Source organism: Elaeis guineensis, chromosome 2 (genome assembly GCF_000442705.2).
Source record: "Elaeis guineensis isolate ETL-2024a chromosome 2, EG11, whole genome shotgun sequence".
Lineage (NCBI taxonomy): Eukaryota > Viridiplantae > Streptophyta > Magnoliopsida > Arecales > Arecaceae > Elaeis > Elaeis guineensis.
Genome location: NC_025994.2, coordinates 110,541,732 through 110,560,226, shown reverse-complemented (window position 1 = coordinate 110,560,226; position 18,495 = coordinate 110,541,732). Strand labels below are relative to the sequence as shown.

At 37.3% G+C, this 18,495-nt stretch overlaps 1 protein-coding gene and 1 long non-coding RNA gene across 3 annotated transcripts; one reads left to right on the top strand and one right to left on the bottom strand.

Moving 5' to 3' along the window:
* Positions 1–3,310: 3,310 nt before the first annotated feature.
* LOC105049023 (cytochrome P450 CYP72A616) lies at positions 3,311–6,520 on the top strand. 2 transcript variants are annotated; one of them, XM_010928564.4, is made up of 5 exons: positions 3,311–3,648; positions 4,205–4,425; positions 4,631–4,875; positions 5,267–5,654; positions 5,892–6,520. In XM_010928564.4, the coding sequence occupies exons 1-5, from the start codon at positions 3,360–3,362 to the stop codon at positions 6,315–6,317; spliced, it is 1,569 nt and encodes a 522-aa protein (XP_010926866.1). In that variant the 5' UTR covers positions 3,311–3,359; the 3' UTR covers positions 6,318–6,520. The 2 variants fall into 2 exon arrangements, with proteins under 2 accessions (XP_010926866.1, XP_019708707.1); XM_019853148.3 differs by lacking the exon at positions 4,205–4,425 and having other exon boundaries at positions 3,312–3,648; positions 5,892–6,519.
* On the bottom strand, positions 5,861–14,218 carry LOC105049531 (uncharacterized). Its single transcript, XR_002165589.3, has 4 exons — positions 13,236–14,218; positions 12,391–12,442; positions 11,685–11,743; positions 5,861–6,313 (listed from the first exon to the last, which is right to left on the bottom strand). It is a non-coding gene; the product is annotated as an uncharacterized lncRNA (long non-coding RNA).
* Between the last annotated feature and the right edge of the window lie 4,277 nt (positions 14,219–18,495).

Sequence of the window (18,495 nt, the reverse complement as noted above, 5' to 3'; positions counted from 1 at the left end):
AAATAAAGTGAAAATTATAAAAAAAAATTTAATTTTTTCAAATTTGAAAGAAAAAAAATTATAAATTTGAAGAGATTTGTATTCCCTCTATTTTTTTCTCTATTTTTTTATAAAAAAATTTTTAATAAAAAAATAATAATAATTTTTTTTCTTATTTTTTTTTTTTCTCTTTTATTCTTCTTTCCCAACCGAGACGTTAAGGTATGAACCGAATTTAAGTTATTCGAAATGGACCAACTTGTAAGCGGGTCCGTTTGGGTCATTGAATGAGCACAAGATGGGGACTCCAAAGGGCTATTGTAATTTTATTTTATTTATTTATTTCGATTACTGGGTTGGTTTTTTGGTTTTGAATAGGGATGGCACTAGGTGAGATATGGGTTAGGTTGATCAATATCCATATTTGTTCCGATAGAAAAAGAACCATATCCTTATCCACCTCGTACCCATCTCGGGTCGTGTTGGGTCGAGCTTCAAGGACAGATCGAGTCAAGTCATATATATTTGAATCGAACTTTCCTTCTCCATCTCCACCACCGCCCCATCATCACCTGTCGCCCCATCTGACCATCTCTAAACCCTACAAAATATTATGCTTCCATTAAGATTAAGCTCTCAAAATCTCAAAAGGCCAACTCACACCACCACAACTCTCACAAAATCCCATATGCTTGAGAAAAAACCCCAACCATAACCTAAAAGCCCTTCAATCTCCATCGGGTGCTCTCCTTCCCCACAAATTTCTGAAAAAAAAGAATGAAATCAAAAGAAAAAGAAGCGAAAAGAAAAAAAAAATCAATCTATGTGGGAAAAAGTCTTATCTTTTAATTTTTTCCATCTTTCCTTTGTTTTGGTTGATTTTTCCTATATTTTCGCCCTATGTTTCTTCTATTTTTTTGGATCTTTAGGAGTCTAGATCGTACCAGAAGCTTGGAGTGGCTGAATATAGAAGCTTAGACGATGGCTAGGGTTTTATTAAAACCCTAACTGTCAGGCTTTCATTGTCAGGAATGGGAGTATGAGGATCCACCAGACTGCCACTAGAGGTGGAGGGAGTGGAGACCCTCTGGCCATCGGGCTGCAACGGTGCCGCTTGAGATGGTCAGGTCATTGAGTGGGAGTGGGGGATTTTTTGATGTCTGAGAGAGAGAGAGAGAGAGAGAGAGAGAGTGGGTGGGAAGGAGTGAGGACCTGCCAGCTGTCGAGTCATTGTAGAAGTACAATGCCACTTGGGTGTCGGGTTGGCCGATCATTGGGTGAGGGCGTAGACGATGTAAATGAGAGAGGGAGAGAAAGGGGGCGTGATACAAATAAGAGAGAGATAAAAAAATATTTAATTTTTTTTTAAATAAAAGATATTATTGGGACAAATTTCGAGGTAAGATACATCGTTATTTGTACCCAAGCCAAATCTATTTCAGATTTTTTTTTTTTAAACCCATATCCATCTTGCCTCTTAATTGAGTTGGATAAAATCCATCCTATTCGAATCAGATCAGATACCATCCGGTCAAAAAAAATGATCATCTCTTGCTTCAAAGGAAATAAACAGACGATCCAAACCTCATTATTTGGGCATCTATTACATTTAGACTGAGTTTAGATTATTATTTCATGATCTAATCCAAATTAGATAAGATGGAAACAGCATCTGCATGGACGGAAATTTGGGAAACTAAAACTAGTTCGAAACGGGAAAGTTATGATAAATTGAAGAAGAATTACTTTTGCCCCTGACTTTCATTTCTTTTAATATCCAGACGGCCAAACACGTTAACTGTCAGCATCTTATTCCTCGTGGAATGTGAGGATTTATCAAAATAAATAACCTAAAGTTATAATAACCAACAGTACCACTAATCTCAATGGCCTGCCAACTAGTAAACTCGATAAAATTATTGAGTGTTGATATTAATGATTTGAGTTCGTTCTTTCCCTTGACCAACATTACACAGGCATAACTTTTAGTTAGATTTCTCTCATTCAACAGATCATGCACACTCTACAAAATTTTTATTTTAAAATTTATTTGAATGTCAGATATAAAGTCTACACCGTACAAATCTCAAATTATTTCAACCTTTTTATTTCATTCATCTTGCACGGATTTCAAAATATCCCTATCTCTTTTTTTTCTGTCTGTCTATATAGGTCTTGAAACAGTCATTAAGCGATCTAATGATTAATATCATCAAATAAGATGAATTTTTCTTTAGCCTGAAAGATACAACCGAAACCTCATTATCTCCATTAATAAAAAATTAGCCCCATTAATAAAAATTTTCTCTATTAATAAAATAAAGGATGGCACTAGTATGTCCCACTTAAGGCAGCTCCATTGATTGCCTAATAAGAAAATGTACAAACAAATAGACATTGTAGGGTTTCATGCAGTCCACTTTGGAAGGAGTCTACAATCCGTATAATTTTTTATTATTCCAACTCTTGTACTGTTTCCCCTTGTGTTGTATTTATTTGCTGGAGAAAGCGAGGGAAGCTGAAATGACACGCTTCAAACAACTTGGGATGCCCTTCTTACCAAAAAAAAAAAAAAAAAAAAAAGCTTGGATGCCATTTCTAGACTAGTCTGATTTAGTGTCGGCTCGGTGGCCAAATACTTAACCTGAAACACTTCACAATAACTCTTGCAAGAGAAAAAAGAGGTTTCACTATATGGTCAGCCATTTCAGGACCCTTGGTTATCTTCCACTTTGCAGCTCGGTGACCTGCTCATGCTGGTAATGTTTCATTATGAGGGCCGGTTTTGGTTAAAGATTTGTTTGTTACAGATGAAAGGAAGAGGGATCAGAAGTTCACCTACCAAACTTTTGAAATAAAATCTATCGAGAAAATATTACGTAATTTTAATATGGAGTGGAGACATCATATCTTTGGTTGATTGGGATGGAACATCAGGGCCGGCCCTGGGGCAGGTAAAACTGGACGATCGCCCCAGGCCTCAGGCCTAGACTTTGTATTGATGTTCCAATAGAGTACAAGGATGACTTTCTATAATATTATAATAAAAAAAATAATTAAATAAATTAATGATGGATTTTATACACTGTTTAACGAATATATTTATAAAAAATTATTGCACGTAGATTAATTTTTCAATGATAATTAATATTTAAAATATGTTAATTTTTAATAGAGAATGTCCCATTTTTTTATTTAGCCCTAGGTCTAAAAAATGTCACGATCGACCATGGGACATATCTTCTAGTTTTATAATCAAGGTATCGAATCTACCCTTCCCCACCTACCGAGTTTTTGAGCTAGAAAATCTACTGAGAAAATATTATTATCCTTACTCTCTCTCCCCCTCCAACAAACCTCCTCTCAGTCATCTTCTCTAAATGTTGGGACCCTTCGAGATGCCAGGGAGCGTAAGCTGGGGAGTGGTGGGTCTATTGCTGTTGGCGGCATGGGTCGTGAGGGCTTTGGAGTGGGTGTGGTGGAGGCCTCGGCGGCTGGACCGCGTTCTCCGGGATCAGGGGATCAAGGGTACCCACTATCGATTCCTCTACGGAGACGTCGAGGACGTGGACCGGGTCTCCAAGGAGGCCCGATCCAAGCCTATGCCTCTCACTCACTGCATTGTCCCTCGCGTCCTTCCATTCCACCACCAACTCATCAACGATCACGGTAACCCTTCTCCTATTTTGAATTCTTTAAGGCATCTGATGGTTGACCTGCCATGGTAGAGATGGGAGGAGTGGAAGAGGAAGGAGGGAGGAGGGTGAGAGGCAGTGAGGGCGCAAATATATATAGTTTGTCGTCTTTTTTAAGATTTTCGTAACTATATTTGGGACTCTTTGGGCAACACTGCTTAGAGGGCCATTTAATCCTAATGTTACTCGGTCATCTTTCTAAAATCTTTTAAAAAAAAAAAAAAAAAGATATCAATCGAGAATTGACATTAGCTTTTGTTGAGAACAAATTGGGTCAATAGTTAATTACTAGAAAAGGAAGCTTGCGGATTTATCAATAACAGCTTCGGATTTTTGAGGAGTATATGTATGAACCAATCTAAACAATATAAGGTACCAAGATATCATGATTCTCAATTTTACAGTTTAAGCCTTGCCCCCTCTTTCTACTTAGTTATTGATCCCTATGGTTTTTAAAGGGAAATTTATGATGATCCCCAACAATCAGTGCAAATGACTGCTTAAAGTAGTGCATATGACTGCAAGTGCAGGTAAAATATCATTCATGTGGTTTGGGTCTTATCCTCGAGTGATCCTTAACGATCCAGAACTGGTAAGGGAGGTCCTGTCAGGCAAGTTTGGTCACTTCGAGAAGCCCAAGGTAAACCCACTGGCGAGGCTACTGGTTACAGGAGTTCTAAGTTATGAAGGTGAAAAATGGGCCAAACACAGAAGGATCATCAACCCTGCTTTTCATCTAGAGAAATTGAAGGTAGTTTAATTCCCCCAGTGTAATCTGATGATACGTTTTTACTTTTTAGTCACAAATTACAGGAAAGGAATCCCTTCGAATCTACTGAGGATATAGCGTATCACATCATAATCAACAGCAAGAATTTGTAAATAAATAATGCACTGCTGTTTCATACTTAAAATGGGTGACTGATGGTAATCTGCTTCTCTTTGTTGCTTTGCAGTGCATGTCACCAACCTTCTATACTTGTTGTGATGAACTGATCAAAAGATGGGATATGCACATTCGTTTGCAAGGATCTTGTGAATTGGATGTTTGGCCTGAATTCCAAGGTCTTACCGGAGACGTCATCTCTCGCACAGCATTTGGTAGCAGCTTCAAAGAAGGCCGACGGATATTTCAACTCCTAGAAGAGCAAGCTGAGCTTGGTATTCAAGTTATTCAAAATATATACATCCCTGGTTACAGGTGTTGTTTTCTCTTTTCACTACTTCTAATAAATTAATCTAAATAAAAAAATAATAATAAGAAAGGGAGTTTGGTTTGTTAGGATACGGTCTTCAATATTCTGATGAAAGATCATTGGAAAAGATATGGCTTTGTTTATTCTTCTCATACTAGGAAGAGCTTGTCCATGTTTTCAGAAATGTTCCCTCGATTTTGAAAGAGATGAAAAATTAGGTGAGTTCCCCTCATCCTCAATCAGAAAAATGATTTAAGCATGTTTTCCTTTTTCTCAACAGTAGCCCTCTCCAATTCATTTAAATGGTTGCAATTTAACAGAATTCTGAATTTTATCAAGGCAAGTGATACCAGAAATTAGGTTGACATGAACTGAAAATTTGACCTTTCTACATAGGTTTGTTCCCACCAAGACAAACAAACGTATGAAGGAAATCCATAGAGAGATTTGGGCTCTTTTGAGCAGAATGATTGAGCACAGAGAGAGGAGCATGAGAAAGGAAGGAGCTACCGATGATGACTTGCTACGGTTGCTAATGGAATCAAATTTTAGATACTCCCAAGAACAAGGAGGCTCCAAGAACACTGGGATGACCAAGGATGATGTGATTGAGGAATGCAAGTTGTTCTACTTTGCTGGGCATGAGACGACATCGGTTCTCCTAACTTGGACCATCGTTGTGCTAGGCATGCATCCTAGCTGGCAGGCTCGTGCGAGAGAAGAGGTTCTACAAATCTTTGGAAAAAATAAGCCAGACTTTGATGGCTTAAGTCAATTAAAGATTGTGAGTAGATTTGTCCCCTCTCTCTCTCTCTCTGATAGACAACTGCATGCTACATTTCGTACCTATGATTTTTTTTTTTCTAGTGGCTTCTAATTAAGTTTTATCAATCAGAGGTTATGGCCAGATCTCAACACGTAAGCAACAAGAATCAATAACCTCTAAGATGTTTTCCTTTGATGCATGCTATTATAGTGTATAACAATGGAGATCCCTGAATCTTTCAAATTTTTATTGCAGGCGACTATGATTTTGTATGAGGTTCTTAGATTGTATCCACCACTGTCTGCTGTCGTACGGGAAACCTACAAGAAAATGAAACTGGGAGATTTCTCCTTTCCCCCAGGAGTGCAACTCTATCTGCCTATACTCTTGATACACCACGATCCAGCATTTTGGGGAGAAGATGCCAGTGAATTCAATCCAGAGAGGTTTGCTAGTGGAGTTTCAAAGGCATCAAAGATTCAAGGGGCCTTCCTTCCGTTTGGTTGGGGTCCCCGAATTTGTGTTGGGCAGAGCTTTGCCATGATGGAAGCTAAGATGGCTTTGGCCATAATTCTTCAGAATTTCTCATTCGAGCCTTCACCATCATACGCCCATGCGCCTTACACTGTAGTTACTATTCATCCCCAATATGGTGCTCAGATGATCTTGCATAGGCTCTGAAATCATTTTAGCATCAAGGTTACAGATACCATTGCTAATGTCGTCAAAATAAATGTTATGTTCAAAACTTCATAAATATCTTTAATATTATAACTTCATAAATATGTCCATCTGTATAGCTTCAAAAATAAACCTTTTTAGAAACAGTCCAACATTTATAGTGATAAAAAAAGAGAGAAAAGGCAATCTTGCACATGCATAATGAAGGATTTTGCTTGTATCTATATATACGCATACATGTTTGTTATGGGTGAAAATGGATCGGATTGGACTATATCATGAGTGACCTCGACATGATCTGATTCATTGATCAAGTTCTAATATTGGACCTAGATCTAATACAATAGAAGATCGAATCGATTTAGATCAGATTCATGGACAAAAATTTTGCCCCAAGAAATCATGTGTCTGGCTGGGTCCATATATAACCCAATTCCAACCCAAAAAATTTAAATCACAATATACAATCCCAAAACACTGCTACAACTATTTCTTAACTATATTAATGATCTATAATCCCATCCACATCTTTTCACTAAAGATTTTGAGATTCTTTCTAACCATACACCAAAACATACCCACCACCACCCAAATGTTATAGACTTTTAGGAGAACATTGAATACAAAATTAGTGACCAAAGTTTCCCTAAACCGGCTTCACATTTCAACAAAATTCAAAACAAGAATTTTTTTATGATTACTACAAAAACACAATCTTTAAAAGCAGTCTAATTCCTTTTCTTTAAATCATTGAGAGCGAGCAACTCATAATTGGTAACCTTCCAATTAAATACTGTCACCTTCTCCAGCCAGAAACTATTCCAGATTGCTACAAATCCACGTTGATAAATAATCTTACAAAAACAATGAATAGAATAAACACCAGAATGACTTCAAATCCAATATTGAGTTTGGGTCAGATCGGATTGGATCATTAAGCATAAGATCCAAATCCATAAAACTAAGTCAGATTAGATTGGATCTGAATTTAGTAAATCCAAACCCGATCCTAAAAATGAAACAGATTCAATTCAAACCCCTCTGGTTCTTTAACATGGGTCAAATCGGATCTTAGTAGGTCAAATCAGGTCGGATCATGTGTCAACCGAATCCATTTGTAGCCTTAATGTTTAACAATCTTATATGGATATATACATTGGGCGATACAGGGTTGAACACATCCCCAATTATCAACAACATTATCATAAAATCACAAACTTATGTACATCTGTTCTCCGAGCTCTTGGGCTTTGTTCTTCACATCTCAACCCAACTATAACTAACAATTCCCATATTATATAATTTCGATCTTCCTCTTAATAGTGAGAAAGAAAAGAAATGCGCCTTTAAATAACAAGAATAATCATATAAATAATTAACGAAAAGTTATAATTGCAAAAGGACATTTAAATAATTCCTTGATGGTTGCAGCCCTCTTACATATAAAAGGACATTTTGTATTCCAAGCTTACTGGCATTGCTTTTCCAGTATTTGGCATAAACAATTCATTCTACCATGTAGCTTGCTTCCAAATGTTATTCTTAACATAATAGGAAACATCGATTGGAAGGTTATAAGCATTCATAATTTCTCCTGTGTACAATGCGTATGCTAAGTGCCAAGAATGTTGTGAGAATGATCATATGCCCAGACTGTGGACGGATCTAGTTAATTTGATTATATCTATGCTTCACCTTCGGGACCATTGCTTTGAAGTTTGAACCGTTTTTTTCAAGTCGGGCCAAACCCAGGTCATACACTCCTCTCTCACCCCTATCTTGACCTAACTTAAGGCCCTAATGGAACTGTTATTTTGGAAATATGTGACATACATCCACATAATAGATTATTCTAATGATATGTGATATGTAGAAATTGCTACTTGATATGAATATGGCATCTGTTAAGTAAATAGTTAAGTACTGAATTTGAAAGGCATATTGACGCTGGGGCAAGATCATAGAGGCATATTGATTTTGAAGAACAGCATATCATGTCATGCCCAAAGATAATAATGCCATTTAAATTTCAAAAGGAAGAATTTCTTAAACTAGCTCCAACTTGATGATTTGTAATCCAGCTGCTTAATCGATTCGGATACAATTTACATTTAATAACTATCACTAAGCATAAAAACAGGGTAGTTATTGAAATGCCAGCTGCATTTTAAAATTACTATTCATTAAGCATAAATTCATTAATGTGCCTCGTCCTCTTTGGAGAATGATTTCAAAAATACACTTTATGAGATATGTAACCATCAGGAAGTGAGTAGTAGTTATGTAAATTAAGTTCTATGAGGAAGTGTCTCCAAGATGCTTGAAAGTGGATGAAGCACAGGCTATATACTATGTGCATCCATTTCCATGCAGCCAACAAAACCCCTGCCTCACCATACAGTTATGGTATAACCAATGAGAGCTAGATTTGCATCGACAATGTATAAACCATATTTATTTGCACTAGTTTTGAGCCCGCACGTTAGATCACATAATGGATCATTTTAAAAAATATATATTTATAAACAAAAAAATAAATATCCATTTAAATTCCCTATGTCCATCCATATTTTATTGCAAGCTAATAATATCATGCTTTAAGAACATCATTTAAGTCATATAAGTGGGCTTCAATTCAGTCTTTTAATACCATCATGCTTTAATTCAATGCTCTAAGAATTGTTAGGTAAGAGAGTGTGGCATATTGCAGGTTGATTTTAATCCAAATAACATTCATAGATGATAATGTGTAGTTTACGTGGACAACCTAAATGACTAATCTATTTTCTCTCCGTTTCTACTTTCATATATATATATTAGATTCGCAAGCACAAGCCTCGCCTTATGAAATTCTAAATTTGGAGCATCAATCATGAGTTTCTAAAGGTTAGAAGTGTTATAATTCCATGACACTCTGAACTAAAATAGTTGAGTTATAACACACTTAAATTAAAAAGTTTGACCTTGTTTACCTTTAGATTCAGAATATTGAACTCTTTTAGAATTTCAAATTTTAGAAACTCTGGATTAAAAGAACATCAATATGACTCTCAAGTTCAAAGGTTTTGAAAACTCTGGATTAAAAGAACGTCAATATGACACTCTCATGTTAAAAGGTTCTCATGCTGTAAAATTCTAAAATCTATCATGTTATTGAGAAAACTTCGGCTTTATGAAACTTGGACTGCAAAAGAGAGTAATTATGATGCTTCAAAAATTATAACATTCAAAAGGAACTTCAATTGGATAGTATCAAAAAATCATGCTTTTCAGTTTTGAGCAACTTTAAACTCAAGACCAACAATTATGACACTCATGAATTTGAAAAGCTTCTCATCTTAAATACCTAAAAATGAATTTTGTTGTTTTAAAAAAAATGGTCAAAATTCAGCTTTATGAAAATTGAATGGGAAAGAGGATGTAACCATGATAATCTTAAAATAATAATATTTTTAAGAAACTTCAGTTTGAGAGTATCAATCATGATGGTTATCAAATTATGAACATTTCAACTTGGAGAAACTTTTAACTCAAGAATATCAATTTGATACTCATGAATCTAATAAGCTTATTATATTAGCCTAGAAAGTTTCTGGACTATAGGAAGCCTGAATATAAAGTAGTAAAACTTTAGTCTAAAGGTATTGATCATGATAGCATCAAGCACGATACTCCTACATCAGCAAGTTTCAGCACATGAAACTCATGTCAAGGATCAATCGCAGTATTCGTTCCATCAGTGAAACTTAAATTAAGATATTCTTGGATTAAAATTTCAGCTTAGGAAGTCATGTGAAACAGAAAAAAACCGAATAATAAACATGATATTCCTTTAATTGATGAACTTCCACTTTTTATAATTCGAACAAATGACTGTTGATTATGATTTCAGTTAAAACAATCTAATATCTAAAACCAACTACTGAAAAAATAAGCGCATCACTTAGTCATACCACCCACCATCACTATCTCACATGTGCTGCTAAAAGGTAGTAGTTGTGTATTTCGACGAGCATATGTATGCATAAGTAGGTGCCCATGCAGGAGTAAAAAATACGAATGCTACCCTGAGGAGGATAAAGGTACTAAGGTCACACTCCCATAGGAGTTGCTCTAAGATAATCAAACTTTTACAAGACATCAGTTTAGAAAAAATGCCTTGACATGAAAGCTATAAATGAAGCATTGATGAAACACCACTATCTCATAAGATATATTTAAGCAAATCAAAATGACCAACCTATGACATAGGGAAAATGCTGTGGAACACATAAAGCCACATATACGAAGTTAACATTCGTTAATTTTAAGAAACTAATGTTAATTTTAATTTTCAAAAGTAGTATTCATAAGGAATCAAACATATGAAAAGCCACCAATCTGTTCAATGATGAAACCCATCATCGCTAGGAACATCGCCAGCTTAACAAGCTGACAAAAATTACCCAACCCTGTAAGATGCATGTGGTCCAAGCATAGCTTAGCTAACAATAATATAAAAAGTTATGACAATATATCATAAAAAATATGTGACCAGTCAAGTATATATACACACACAATTTGATGAGGGAAGATTTGGATTAAACAATCATCTATTACCCAACGAGTTGCCGGAAAGTTGTTTTTCCAGACATAAAACAAAATAGCCTCTGTCAATTAATTAGAAGTCCAACTTAAAATACCTGTTAACATAGAGGTTGGAGCCACAATAAATACACCAAATTTAGGTGCTAGCACCTTTAGCCTTAAGGTTTAGATAGTTGGTCTCTTGGTACAAAGAAAAACAACTCTTAAGAAATATGAATAAGTCTAGGTTGATCAAAAACACACATAAACCGAGGAAACCATTGATGTCCAAGAAGCAATAAGTACTTCGTTACCACTATATGATAAATAAAAGAATAGAATGGAAGGGCATCATACCCAACTATTAGAAAGAAATCTTCTAAATTTTCAAAAATAATTATTTATCGGAACTTAAATTGGGCATGTTGCTACTTGTAAATCTGAAACTACTTTTAAAATCTCATCAGATTGCTGTATGCATTGAAATCAAGTCTTACATTAGAATCACGAAAACTGGATGTATACATGATTCTAGCTGCCACAAGTATTACATGAAGTTAAACAACAACCTACAAATCATGTAAGCTGATAAGCAATCTAGATATGATTGGAGGTAAAAGGGGATAAGCACCATATGAAGAAGATTAGGTCAATGCAGCAAATACTGAAAGCAAAATTTGTAAGCAGAAAGTACTCATTCTACCACCTAGACTTAGTTAATAAAAATGATTCACCAATCATTACCAAAAAAAAAAAAAGATTCACCAATCAAACATAAAGCAGACATGGTATGGTTCATACCGTAACATCTCAGAATTCATCAATAAGGATACCTTTTTCCTCACAAAGCTCATATGATTCTGATATCAACAACATATGGCAACATTAGGACATTGCATGTATCAGAACTCATTATGCAATAATATAATCTCTTTGATCATGCATGTATATCGAAGATCATGAAGCAATAAACAATGTAACATCCAATAAAGTGAAAAATGCAAGTCTTGGGGGGTAAAGTTATAAGATTTTATTAACATAAAACTGGAAATATTTGATAAGGGAATCAGCTTTTCACAGACTCGCTGAACTTAACTATCAGAACCCTTACAGCAAATTTCAACTAATCAGCAAGTAACAACTGCTGAGAAAGCACTTGATCATGAACCAATACGACTCGCTGAACTTAACTATCTGAACCCTTTCAGCAAATTTCAACTTATCAGCAAGTAGCAACTGCTTAACAAAGAATTGGCACATTCCGGTAGTTTCCAACTAAAAAGGATAAGCTGAAACAAATAAGGAATATTTAATGTCGAAAGGCTCTGTAGAAGTTAAGAAATGAACTTGTGCGATTCCAACCTTTCAACCATACAAGCACCAAGATGGAAAACAGGCAGACTGAGAATGTGTTACAAACATTTAAAAAGTTCATTTAAATCATTCACAACATGGGTTTCATAGAAATTTCAAGAAAACGTAAAAGATATCATCATAAAGATACTACCTGTAAGATGGCAACATCAATGACTTATAGGACTTAAAGTGACCGCAGGCATCTGTGTCAATGTCAGGAAATTGTATAAATTTCAAGAAAACACAAGAGAAATCATCATAAAGATACTAGCTTTAAGATGACTTAATTGCAAACATCCGTATCAAAGTCAGGCAAACATGGATATTTCAAGAAACCCCAATAGGAATCATCAGAAAGATAAGCAGCATCAATGACTCATAGGACTCGCGTAATTGCAAGCATCTGTATCGAAGTTCGGAAATCATAGAGAACCGAAAAGAAATCATCAGAAGGCACTGGCTTTAAGATGATAACAACATCAATTTGTTGCACCGAATCAATGGCAAATATTTGTGTCAATGTAAGGAAATCATAGAAATTTCAAGAACTCAAAGAAATTATCAGAAAGACACTTACATTCTTTAAGATGAGAGCACCAACGACTAATAGTATAATACTAAGTATTTCAGCATACCAACACGTCAGTATAACTTCTTTGACCTCAATTCGACGATCGAGAAGCCATCAAATGAAACAGTACACGATTCAACGATCAAGAAGCCATCAAACGAAAAAGAGCGGGAAAAAGAAAATAAAAGAAAGCCAACTGTAGTGCAATAGGATTAAAAACGAAGGGAATGAGACAAAGGTAAAGAAACGAGGAGAAGGAAAATTCAATTAAATTTTAATGGATAATTACAGTTTCGTGCGGAAGAATAAACCAAATCCCACTGAAATTCTCGGGCAACAGGGAGAAAGAAAGTTCCTGGGGAAGAAAAAAAACTATAATCAAGAAGTAAATAAATTCTACTAGAATAAAACCCGAGATATCTTACCACATTGGAGGAAGAGGAACCAAGGGAGTTAACGAAAGATGGAGACTAGAGGATGGGCTGGCCAAGAACGGAGCTATCTCACCGATCAGAGCCACCGGAAAAGCGGAGACGACGTTTTCGTCGATCAAAGACGCCGGAGAGGAGAGGTGCCGCCTTCGCCGCGACCGCGGCGGCGGCCGTGGCCGAGAAGGAAGAGTACAGAGACGGTGCTCTAATGGACGATCCTGGGAGCGGGGTTTATTTATAGGGGAATAGGGTTGGAACTGGGCTCGAACCGGTCCGATAGGCCTTGGGCCGGTCTGATTTCGGATCCGAAATAATTCCGATCGAGTGTGGGCTTAATTATAAAGCTCATTTATTTTTCGAATCAAATTTGGGTAAATCTTTGGATCGACCCGGATCTGGGCCTGGCCCGAATCCGAGGTCGATATTCAGCCCAACAGACTTGTCCACATATCTTCCCCATTTTTCATCCATCAGGCGTTCAACGCTCTCCGTGCTCTGCCATCCCTCACCGGGGGCCCGCTGCCCCTCGATTATTAAACTATGAAACTTTCAAGAGCGGGGATTTTTGGGATGGAATTGAGTATGGTGCCGTACAGCGAGACGAGGGGAAGCAAAAGAGGTTTAGGTCCCTGGGAGGAGAGCTGAGGGCGGCAGCAGAGCTCGCCGCCTCCTCTGTCGAAGTCGATGGTGGGGGGAAGTATGGGGAGTGCATGAGGAACCATGCGGCGGCGATCAGCGGGCAGGCGCTTGACGAGGGCATGGAGTTAATGCCGAGAGGTGAGGAAGGGTCGCTGGAGGGCTGAAATGCGTGGCCTGCGGCTGCCACCGAAACTTCCACCTTCGGGATGGTTTCTCCTTCAGTGACCCCCGCCGCCTGCTCCTCAAGGCGGTTCTGCTGCCGACGTTCCTCCCCCCACTGCCGCAGCCCATGCCGCTGCTCTTCCACGTAATCTACCCTCCTCCTCCATTCGGCTCCACTGCCGGCGTTCCTCCCCCCCCCACCCCACCTGATGCTGCTACCCTTTCATGCGATTCACCCTCCTCCTCAAGGCGGCTCCGCTGCCGGCGTTCCTCCCCCCACCGTCGCACTCGATGCTGCTGCCTTTCCACACGATCCATCCTCGTCCTCAAGGCGGCTCCACTGCCGGCATTCCTTTCCCCACCACAGCACCCGATGCCGCTGGCCTTCCACGCGATGCACCACTCGATGTCGCTGCCGGCGTTCCTCCTCGCACCGGCACTGCCCTTCCATGTGATACCGCTGCCCTTAAGGTTGGGCCCAATCGGGTTCGGGCCGGATTTGAGTTGGACTCAGGTCCGAATTGTTTAAAACTTTTTGAATCTAAGTCCGGCTCAAAATCCAAAACAAAATTTCGAACTAAACTCGGGGAGGGGTATGATCCGGCCCGACCCACTTCCAGCCCTAAGAGGAAGCTATGATGGTGGTTGGAGTTTCAGGGCAGCTGCTTCCATACGAACATCCGATTTCGTTCGCAGGATAGAGGATTCAGAGGTCTATTTTAATTTATTTAATTTATTTATTATTTCGATCGTTTTGGATTTTGGAGGAAATAAACGGGCGGCCCAAATCTGATTTTTTGGGGATCCATTATATTTAGATTGGGCTTGGATTGTTATTTCCTGATCTGGCTCAAATTAGATAAGATGAAACCAACCGATCCAATGCATGGACGAAAACAAGATATTTTAGAAACTAAAACTAGTTCGACTTTGAAAAGACATGATAAATTGGGAAGGAATTATTTTTGCCCTTGACTTTCATATCTTTTAAAATCCAGATGGCCAAACACATTAAGGGGGCGTTTAGTTCGTAACCAGAATCAGAATGGGAATGGGAATCAGAATCGGAATGGCCAAATCTCCCGAAGCATTTGGTTCGTGACCGAAATCGAAATCGGAATCGAAATTAAAATGAAAAATTAAATCCATAGAGGAGAGTAGGGATTGAGTTCTATATAGATTGACCCATTTTCATTCCACTCCAGAATCGAAATCGGAATGGGATTCCTCCCAACCAACGATTGGAATGGGAGTCACCCATTCCGATTCTAGACCTCCACTTCCCCCAATCAAACACCCTCTAATTATCAGCATTTTATTCCATATGGAATGTGAGGATTTATCACATAAATATCCTAAAGTTATAATAATCATCGGTGCTAACAATCTTCATAATATGTCAGCCAGTAGAGTTGATAAAGTTAATTGAGTATTGGTATCAATAACTTGGGTTTAATCTTGTTCTTGTCCAACATTCACCGGCATAGTTTTTAGCCCGATTTTCTCTCATTCAACAAGCATATTTTGCAACAAAAAGAAGAGAAAACTATCATTTTTGGAGTTGTTTGAATGCTAGATACCAAGCTCATATTGTGCAGATCTCAAAGCATTCCAATCTCTTTCTTCTATTTACCTTACATAGATCTCAAAACACTGCAACCTCTTTCTTCCTTTTACCCATATAGATCTTAGAATAATTATCAAACGATTCAATAGTTGACATCGCAAAAGAAGTTGAATTATTCTTTTGCATGAAAGATACAACTTTTTTAGTATCTTCTTTTAAGAGTGTGTTTAGATGTGGGAGAAAGTGGTCGAAGGTGAAATGGCATGCTTCAAGCAACTTAGGATACCCTACTTCAAATGAATTCAGCAATCACTTTAGATAGACAAGTGCCCACTTCAGCATCTTATATGGCTGAAGCATACTTATCTTGTTCATAGAATTAAAATCCCCACCCTCAAACTTTATCAAGATAAATTTTAACGGTAACATAACTAATAAAGATGCCAAAAAAAGGAGCTGGATTAATTTATGATAGTCCACATTATGAATTTTTGGTAGCATCTCTCTTTGATATCACCATTCCAGGGGGCGGAATTAAGACGTGCTTGGGAAGGCATTCTATATGCAATCCTAGAGTTGAAAGCTAGTCATATCCTTTTGAAAGGTGATTTGGTGACTATTATTAATTAGATTATATAGCAATGGCGAACTAGATGGCAAATTATATGATAAATCACTTTGATGGTATTGTATGAACAACTTGCTTTTTTTACTCCTGTTCAATTTAGATATATTCTATTTTCTGATATAATGGATTGTATTCAAAGTAGATGGATCTAAACCATTTGGTTTAGCAAAAAATTATCACTATGAATCCACAATATCAAAATAAATCCTCATGATACCAGAGTTGCAAACCATGACCTCCAATTGACTTGATAAGAAATAATTAAATTGCGAAAAGCTTGTCCAATCTAGCCTTAATCAAGAACAGTAGAACCATACGTACTTGAAACTAAGAGAAATATTTTGACCTTTAATGGTTGTGCGAACATGGTTCCAATGATTCCTATTAACATAAAGCAACTACAATTAGAAAACCTACGCTGACAATCCAATCTCTAGGTTGCTTTTTTTTTGAAAAAAAAAAAGAAAAAAAAAAATCAAAACTCTAGCTTGATATAGGTCAACCCCACATGATCACATCCGGATTTGGGCTCGAGTGAAGATTTTCTCATGACAAGCATATTAAAATCCAACCTAAAAGTTTTAGCTAGTAAGTAGATAAGCTCGTGAATATATAAGTATCACTAGAATTCTTAGCCCATCCAATGTAGACCTATTTCCCAACAAATCAAAGCGCCATAAAAATGAAGCGATATCCAGCCATTCGTGGTCACAAACTTAACTTTGACAACCATCATGTTTGTTAAAAGTTGCGGTTAGTAAGACCAATCTAATATATAACTTTTCAACATCTTACCCATACATCTTTCTCCAAAACTCACCACTAGCAGTGCTCCAAGTTTTTGTCATCCCTGTAAGACATTTAACAGACGCGCTCAGATTTTCTTTTTTGATGTACCTAAATTCAGTTAGATATAAAAAAAATTTAAATTATCTTTTGATCATGCAATGTCCGTCCCATGGAACAACAAGTCCCCATAAATTCGATCCTGGGGATCTCAGTGCTGACATCTGTATTTGAGATAACTACCAAAGAACATGAGGAGGTTCAATGGAAAAAATGAACTCGTTAGTCATATCACTACTGTAAGCGAGCTTATCCGATCTACAAGGTGCTAGATTTTGCCGGCCAAAATAGTAGCCTCTCGTGCAAATGCCGAACAAGCCATGAACAACGTTATACGGATATGGCCACTTTTCCGGGACATGATGCCGCGCGAGACGGCTTGAGAGGATAAACTTATGAGGATAAGACGCGAATCATGGCAAATATTCCCCGCATGGAAATTTCTTTATCGGGGGCACTCGATCACTGGACCGTTTCTTCCTCGTGAACCTCCGGAACGAGGGTGGAAAGTGACGACTTTATTGTGATTTATACTGGGGCAGGTGGGCTTTGTCTGGGGGTGACGAAAAGAAACAAGGGGAAATCAGACGTGCTAACTAAAGCTGCAGGCCTTCCTTCTTTATTCCATATGCTGATGCTCCTAGGCATCTAGCCTTCTTTTTTATTTTTTTGTTAAACTAGGATGTTGCCATCTATCGCGCAAGGATGAATAGAAATCCCCAATCCCACAAAAATCCAATCTTTATTATTTTCTAGCAGTCAAATTCTATTCCATTTCTAATTATGATTTCAATTTTAGTTTCTACCGTCAACCAAACACATCAAAAGATATGATCATTTTGATTTCCATCCCAATTTTAATTTCAATTATGAACCTCTTATCTTTATCTTTGCATGTGACACTTTTCCTTTATGCTGTCATGCAAAACCGCACAGGAGAAACATCATCAACATATTTGGAACCTTGGTGTGGGAGTTTCATATATTGGGGTACATGGCAGATTTTAGTTAATTGAGTGGTAATGGATTTTTATCAAAAAAATTAAAAAAAAAATGCTAATAGATCAGTTTAAAAACCGCCACTCTCTAAATGTAGCATTCCATAAATAGTGACTCTATTGTAGATAAAAAAAAAAAACATTGTCTAGACGTATACATTGGTGATTTGGCTGGGAATTAGTTGTTGATTAGATTGTTTGATCAACTTTGCAATCATTGACCATGGAAACCGATGTTTTAAAGCCTAACCTAAACAATCCGTTGCTTGACCTATGAATAATTAGGAAGCTTATCCAAGACCGCAAATTCCAAAAATCCATGCGACATGTTGATCTGAACGGTCCATAGCTCCACCCATTGTAGCTGATCTATCTTCGACCTTCATGAATTAACCGCTTGAAAATCAATGTTTT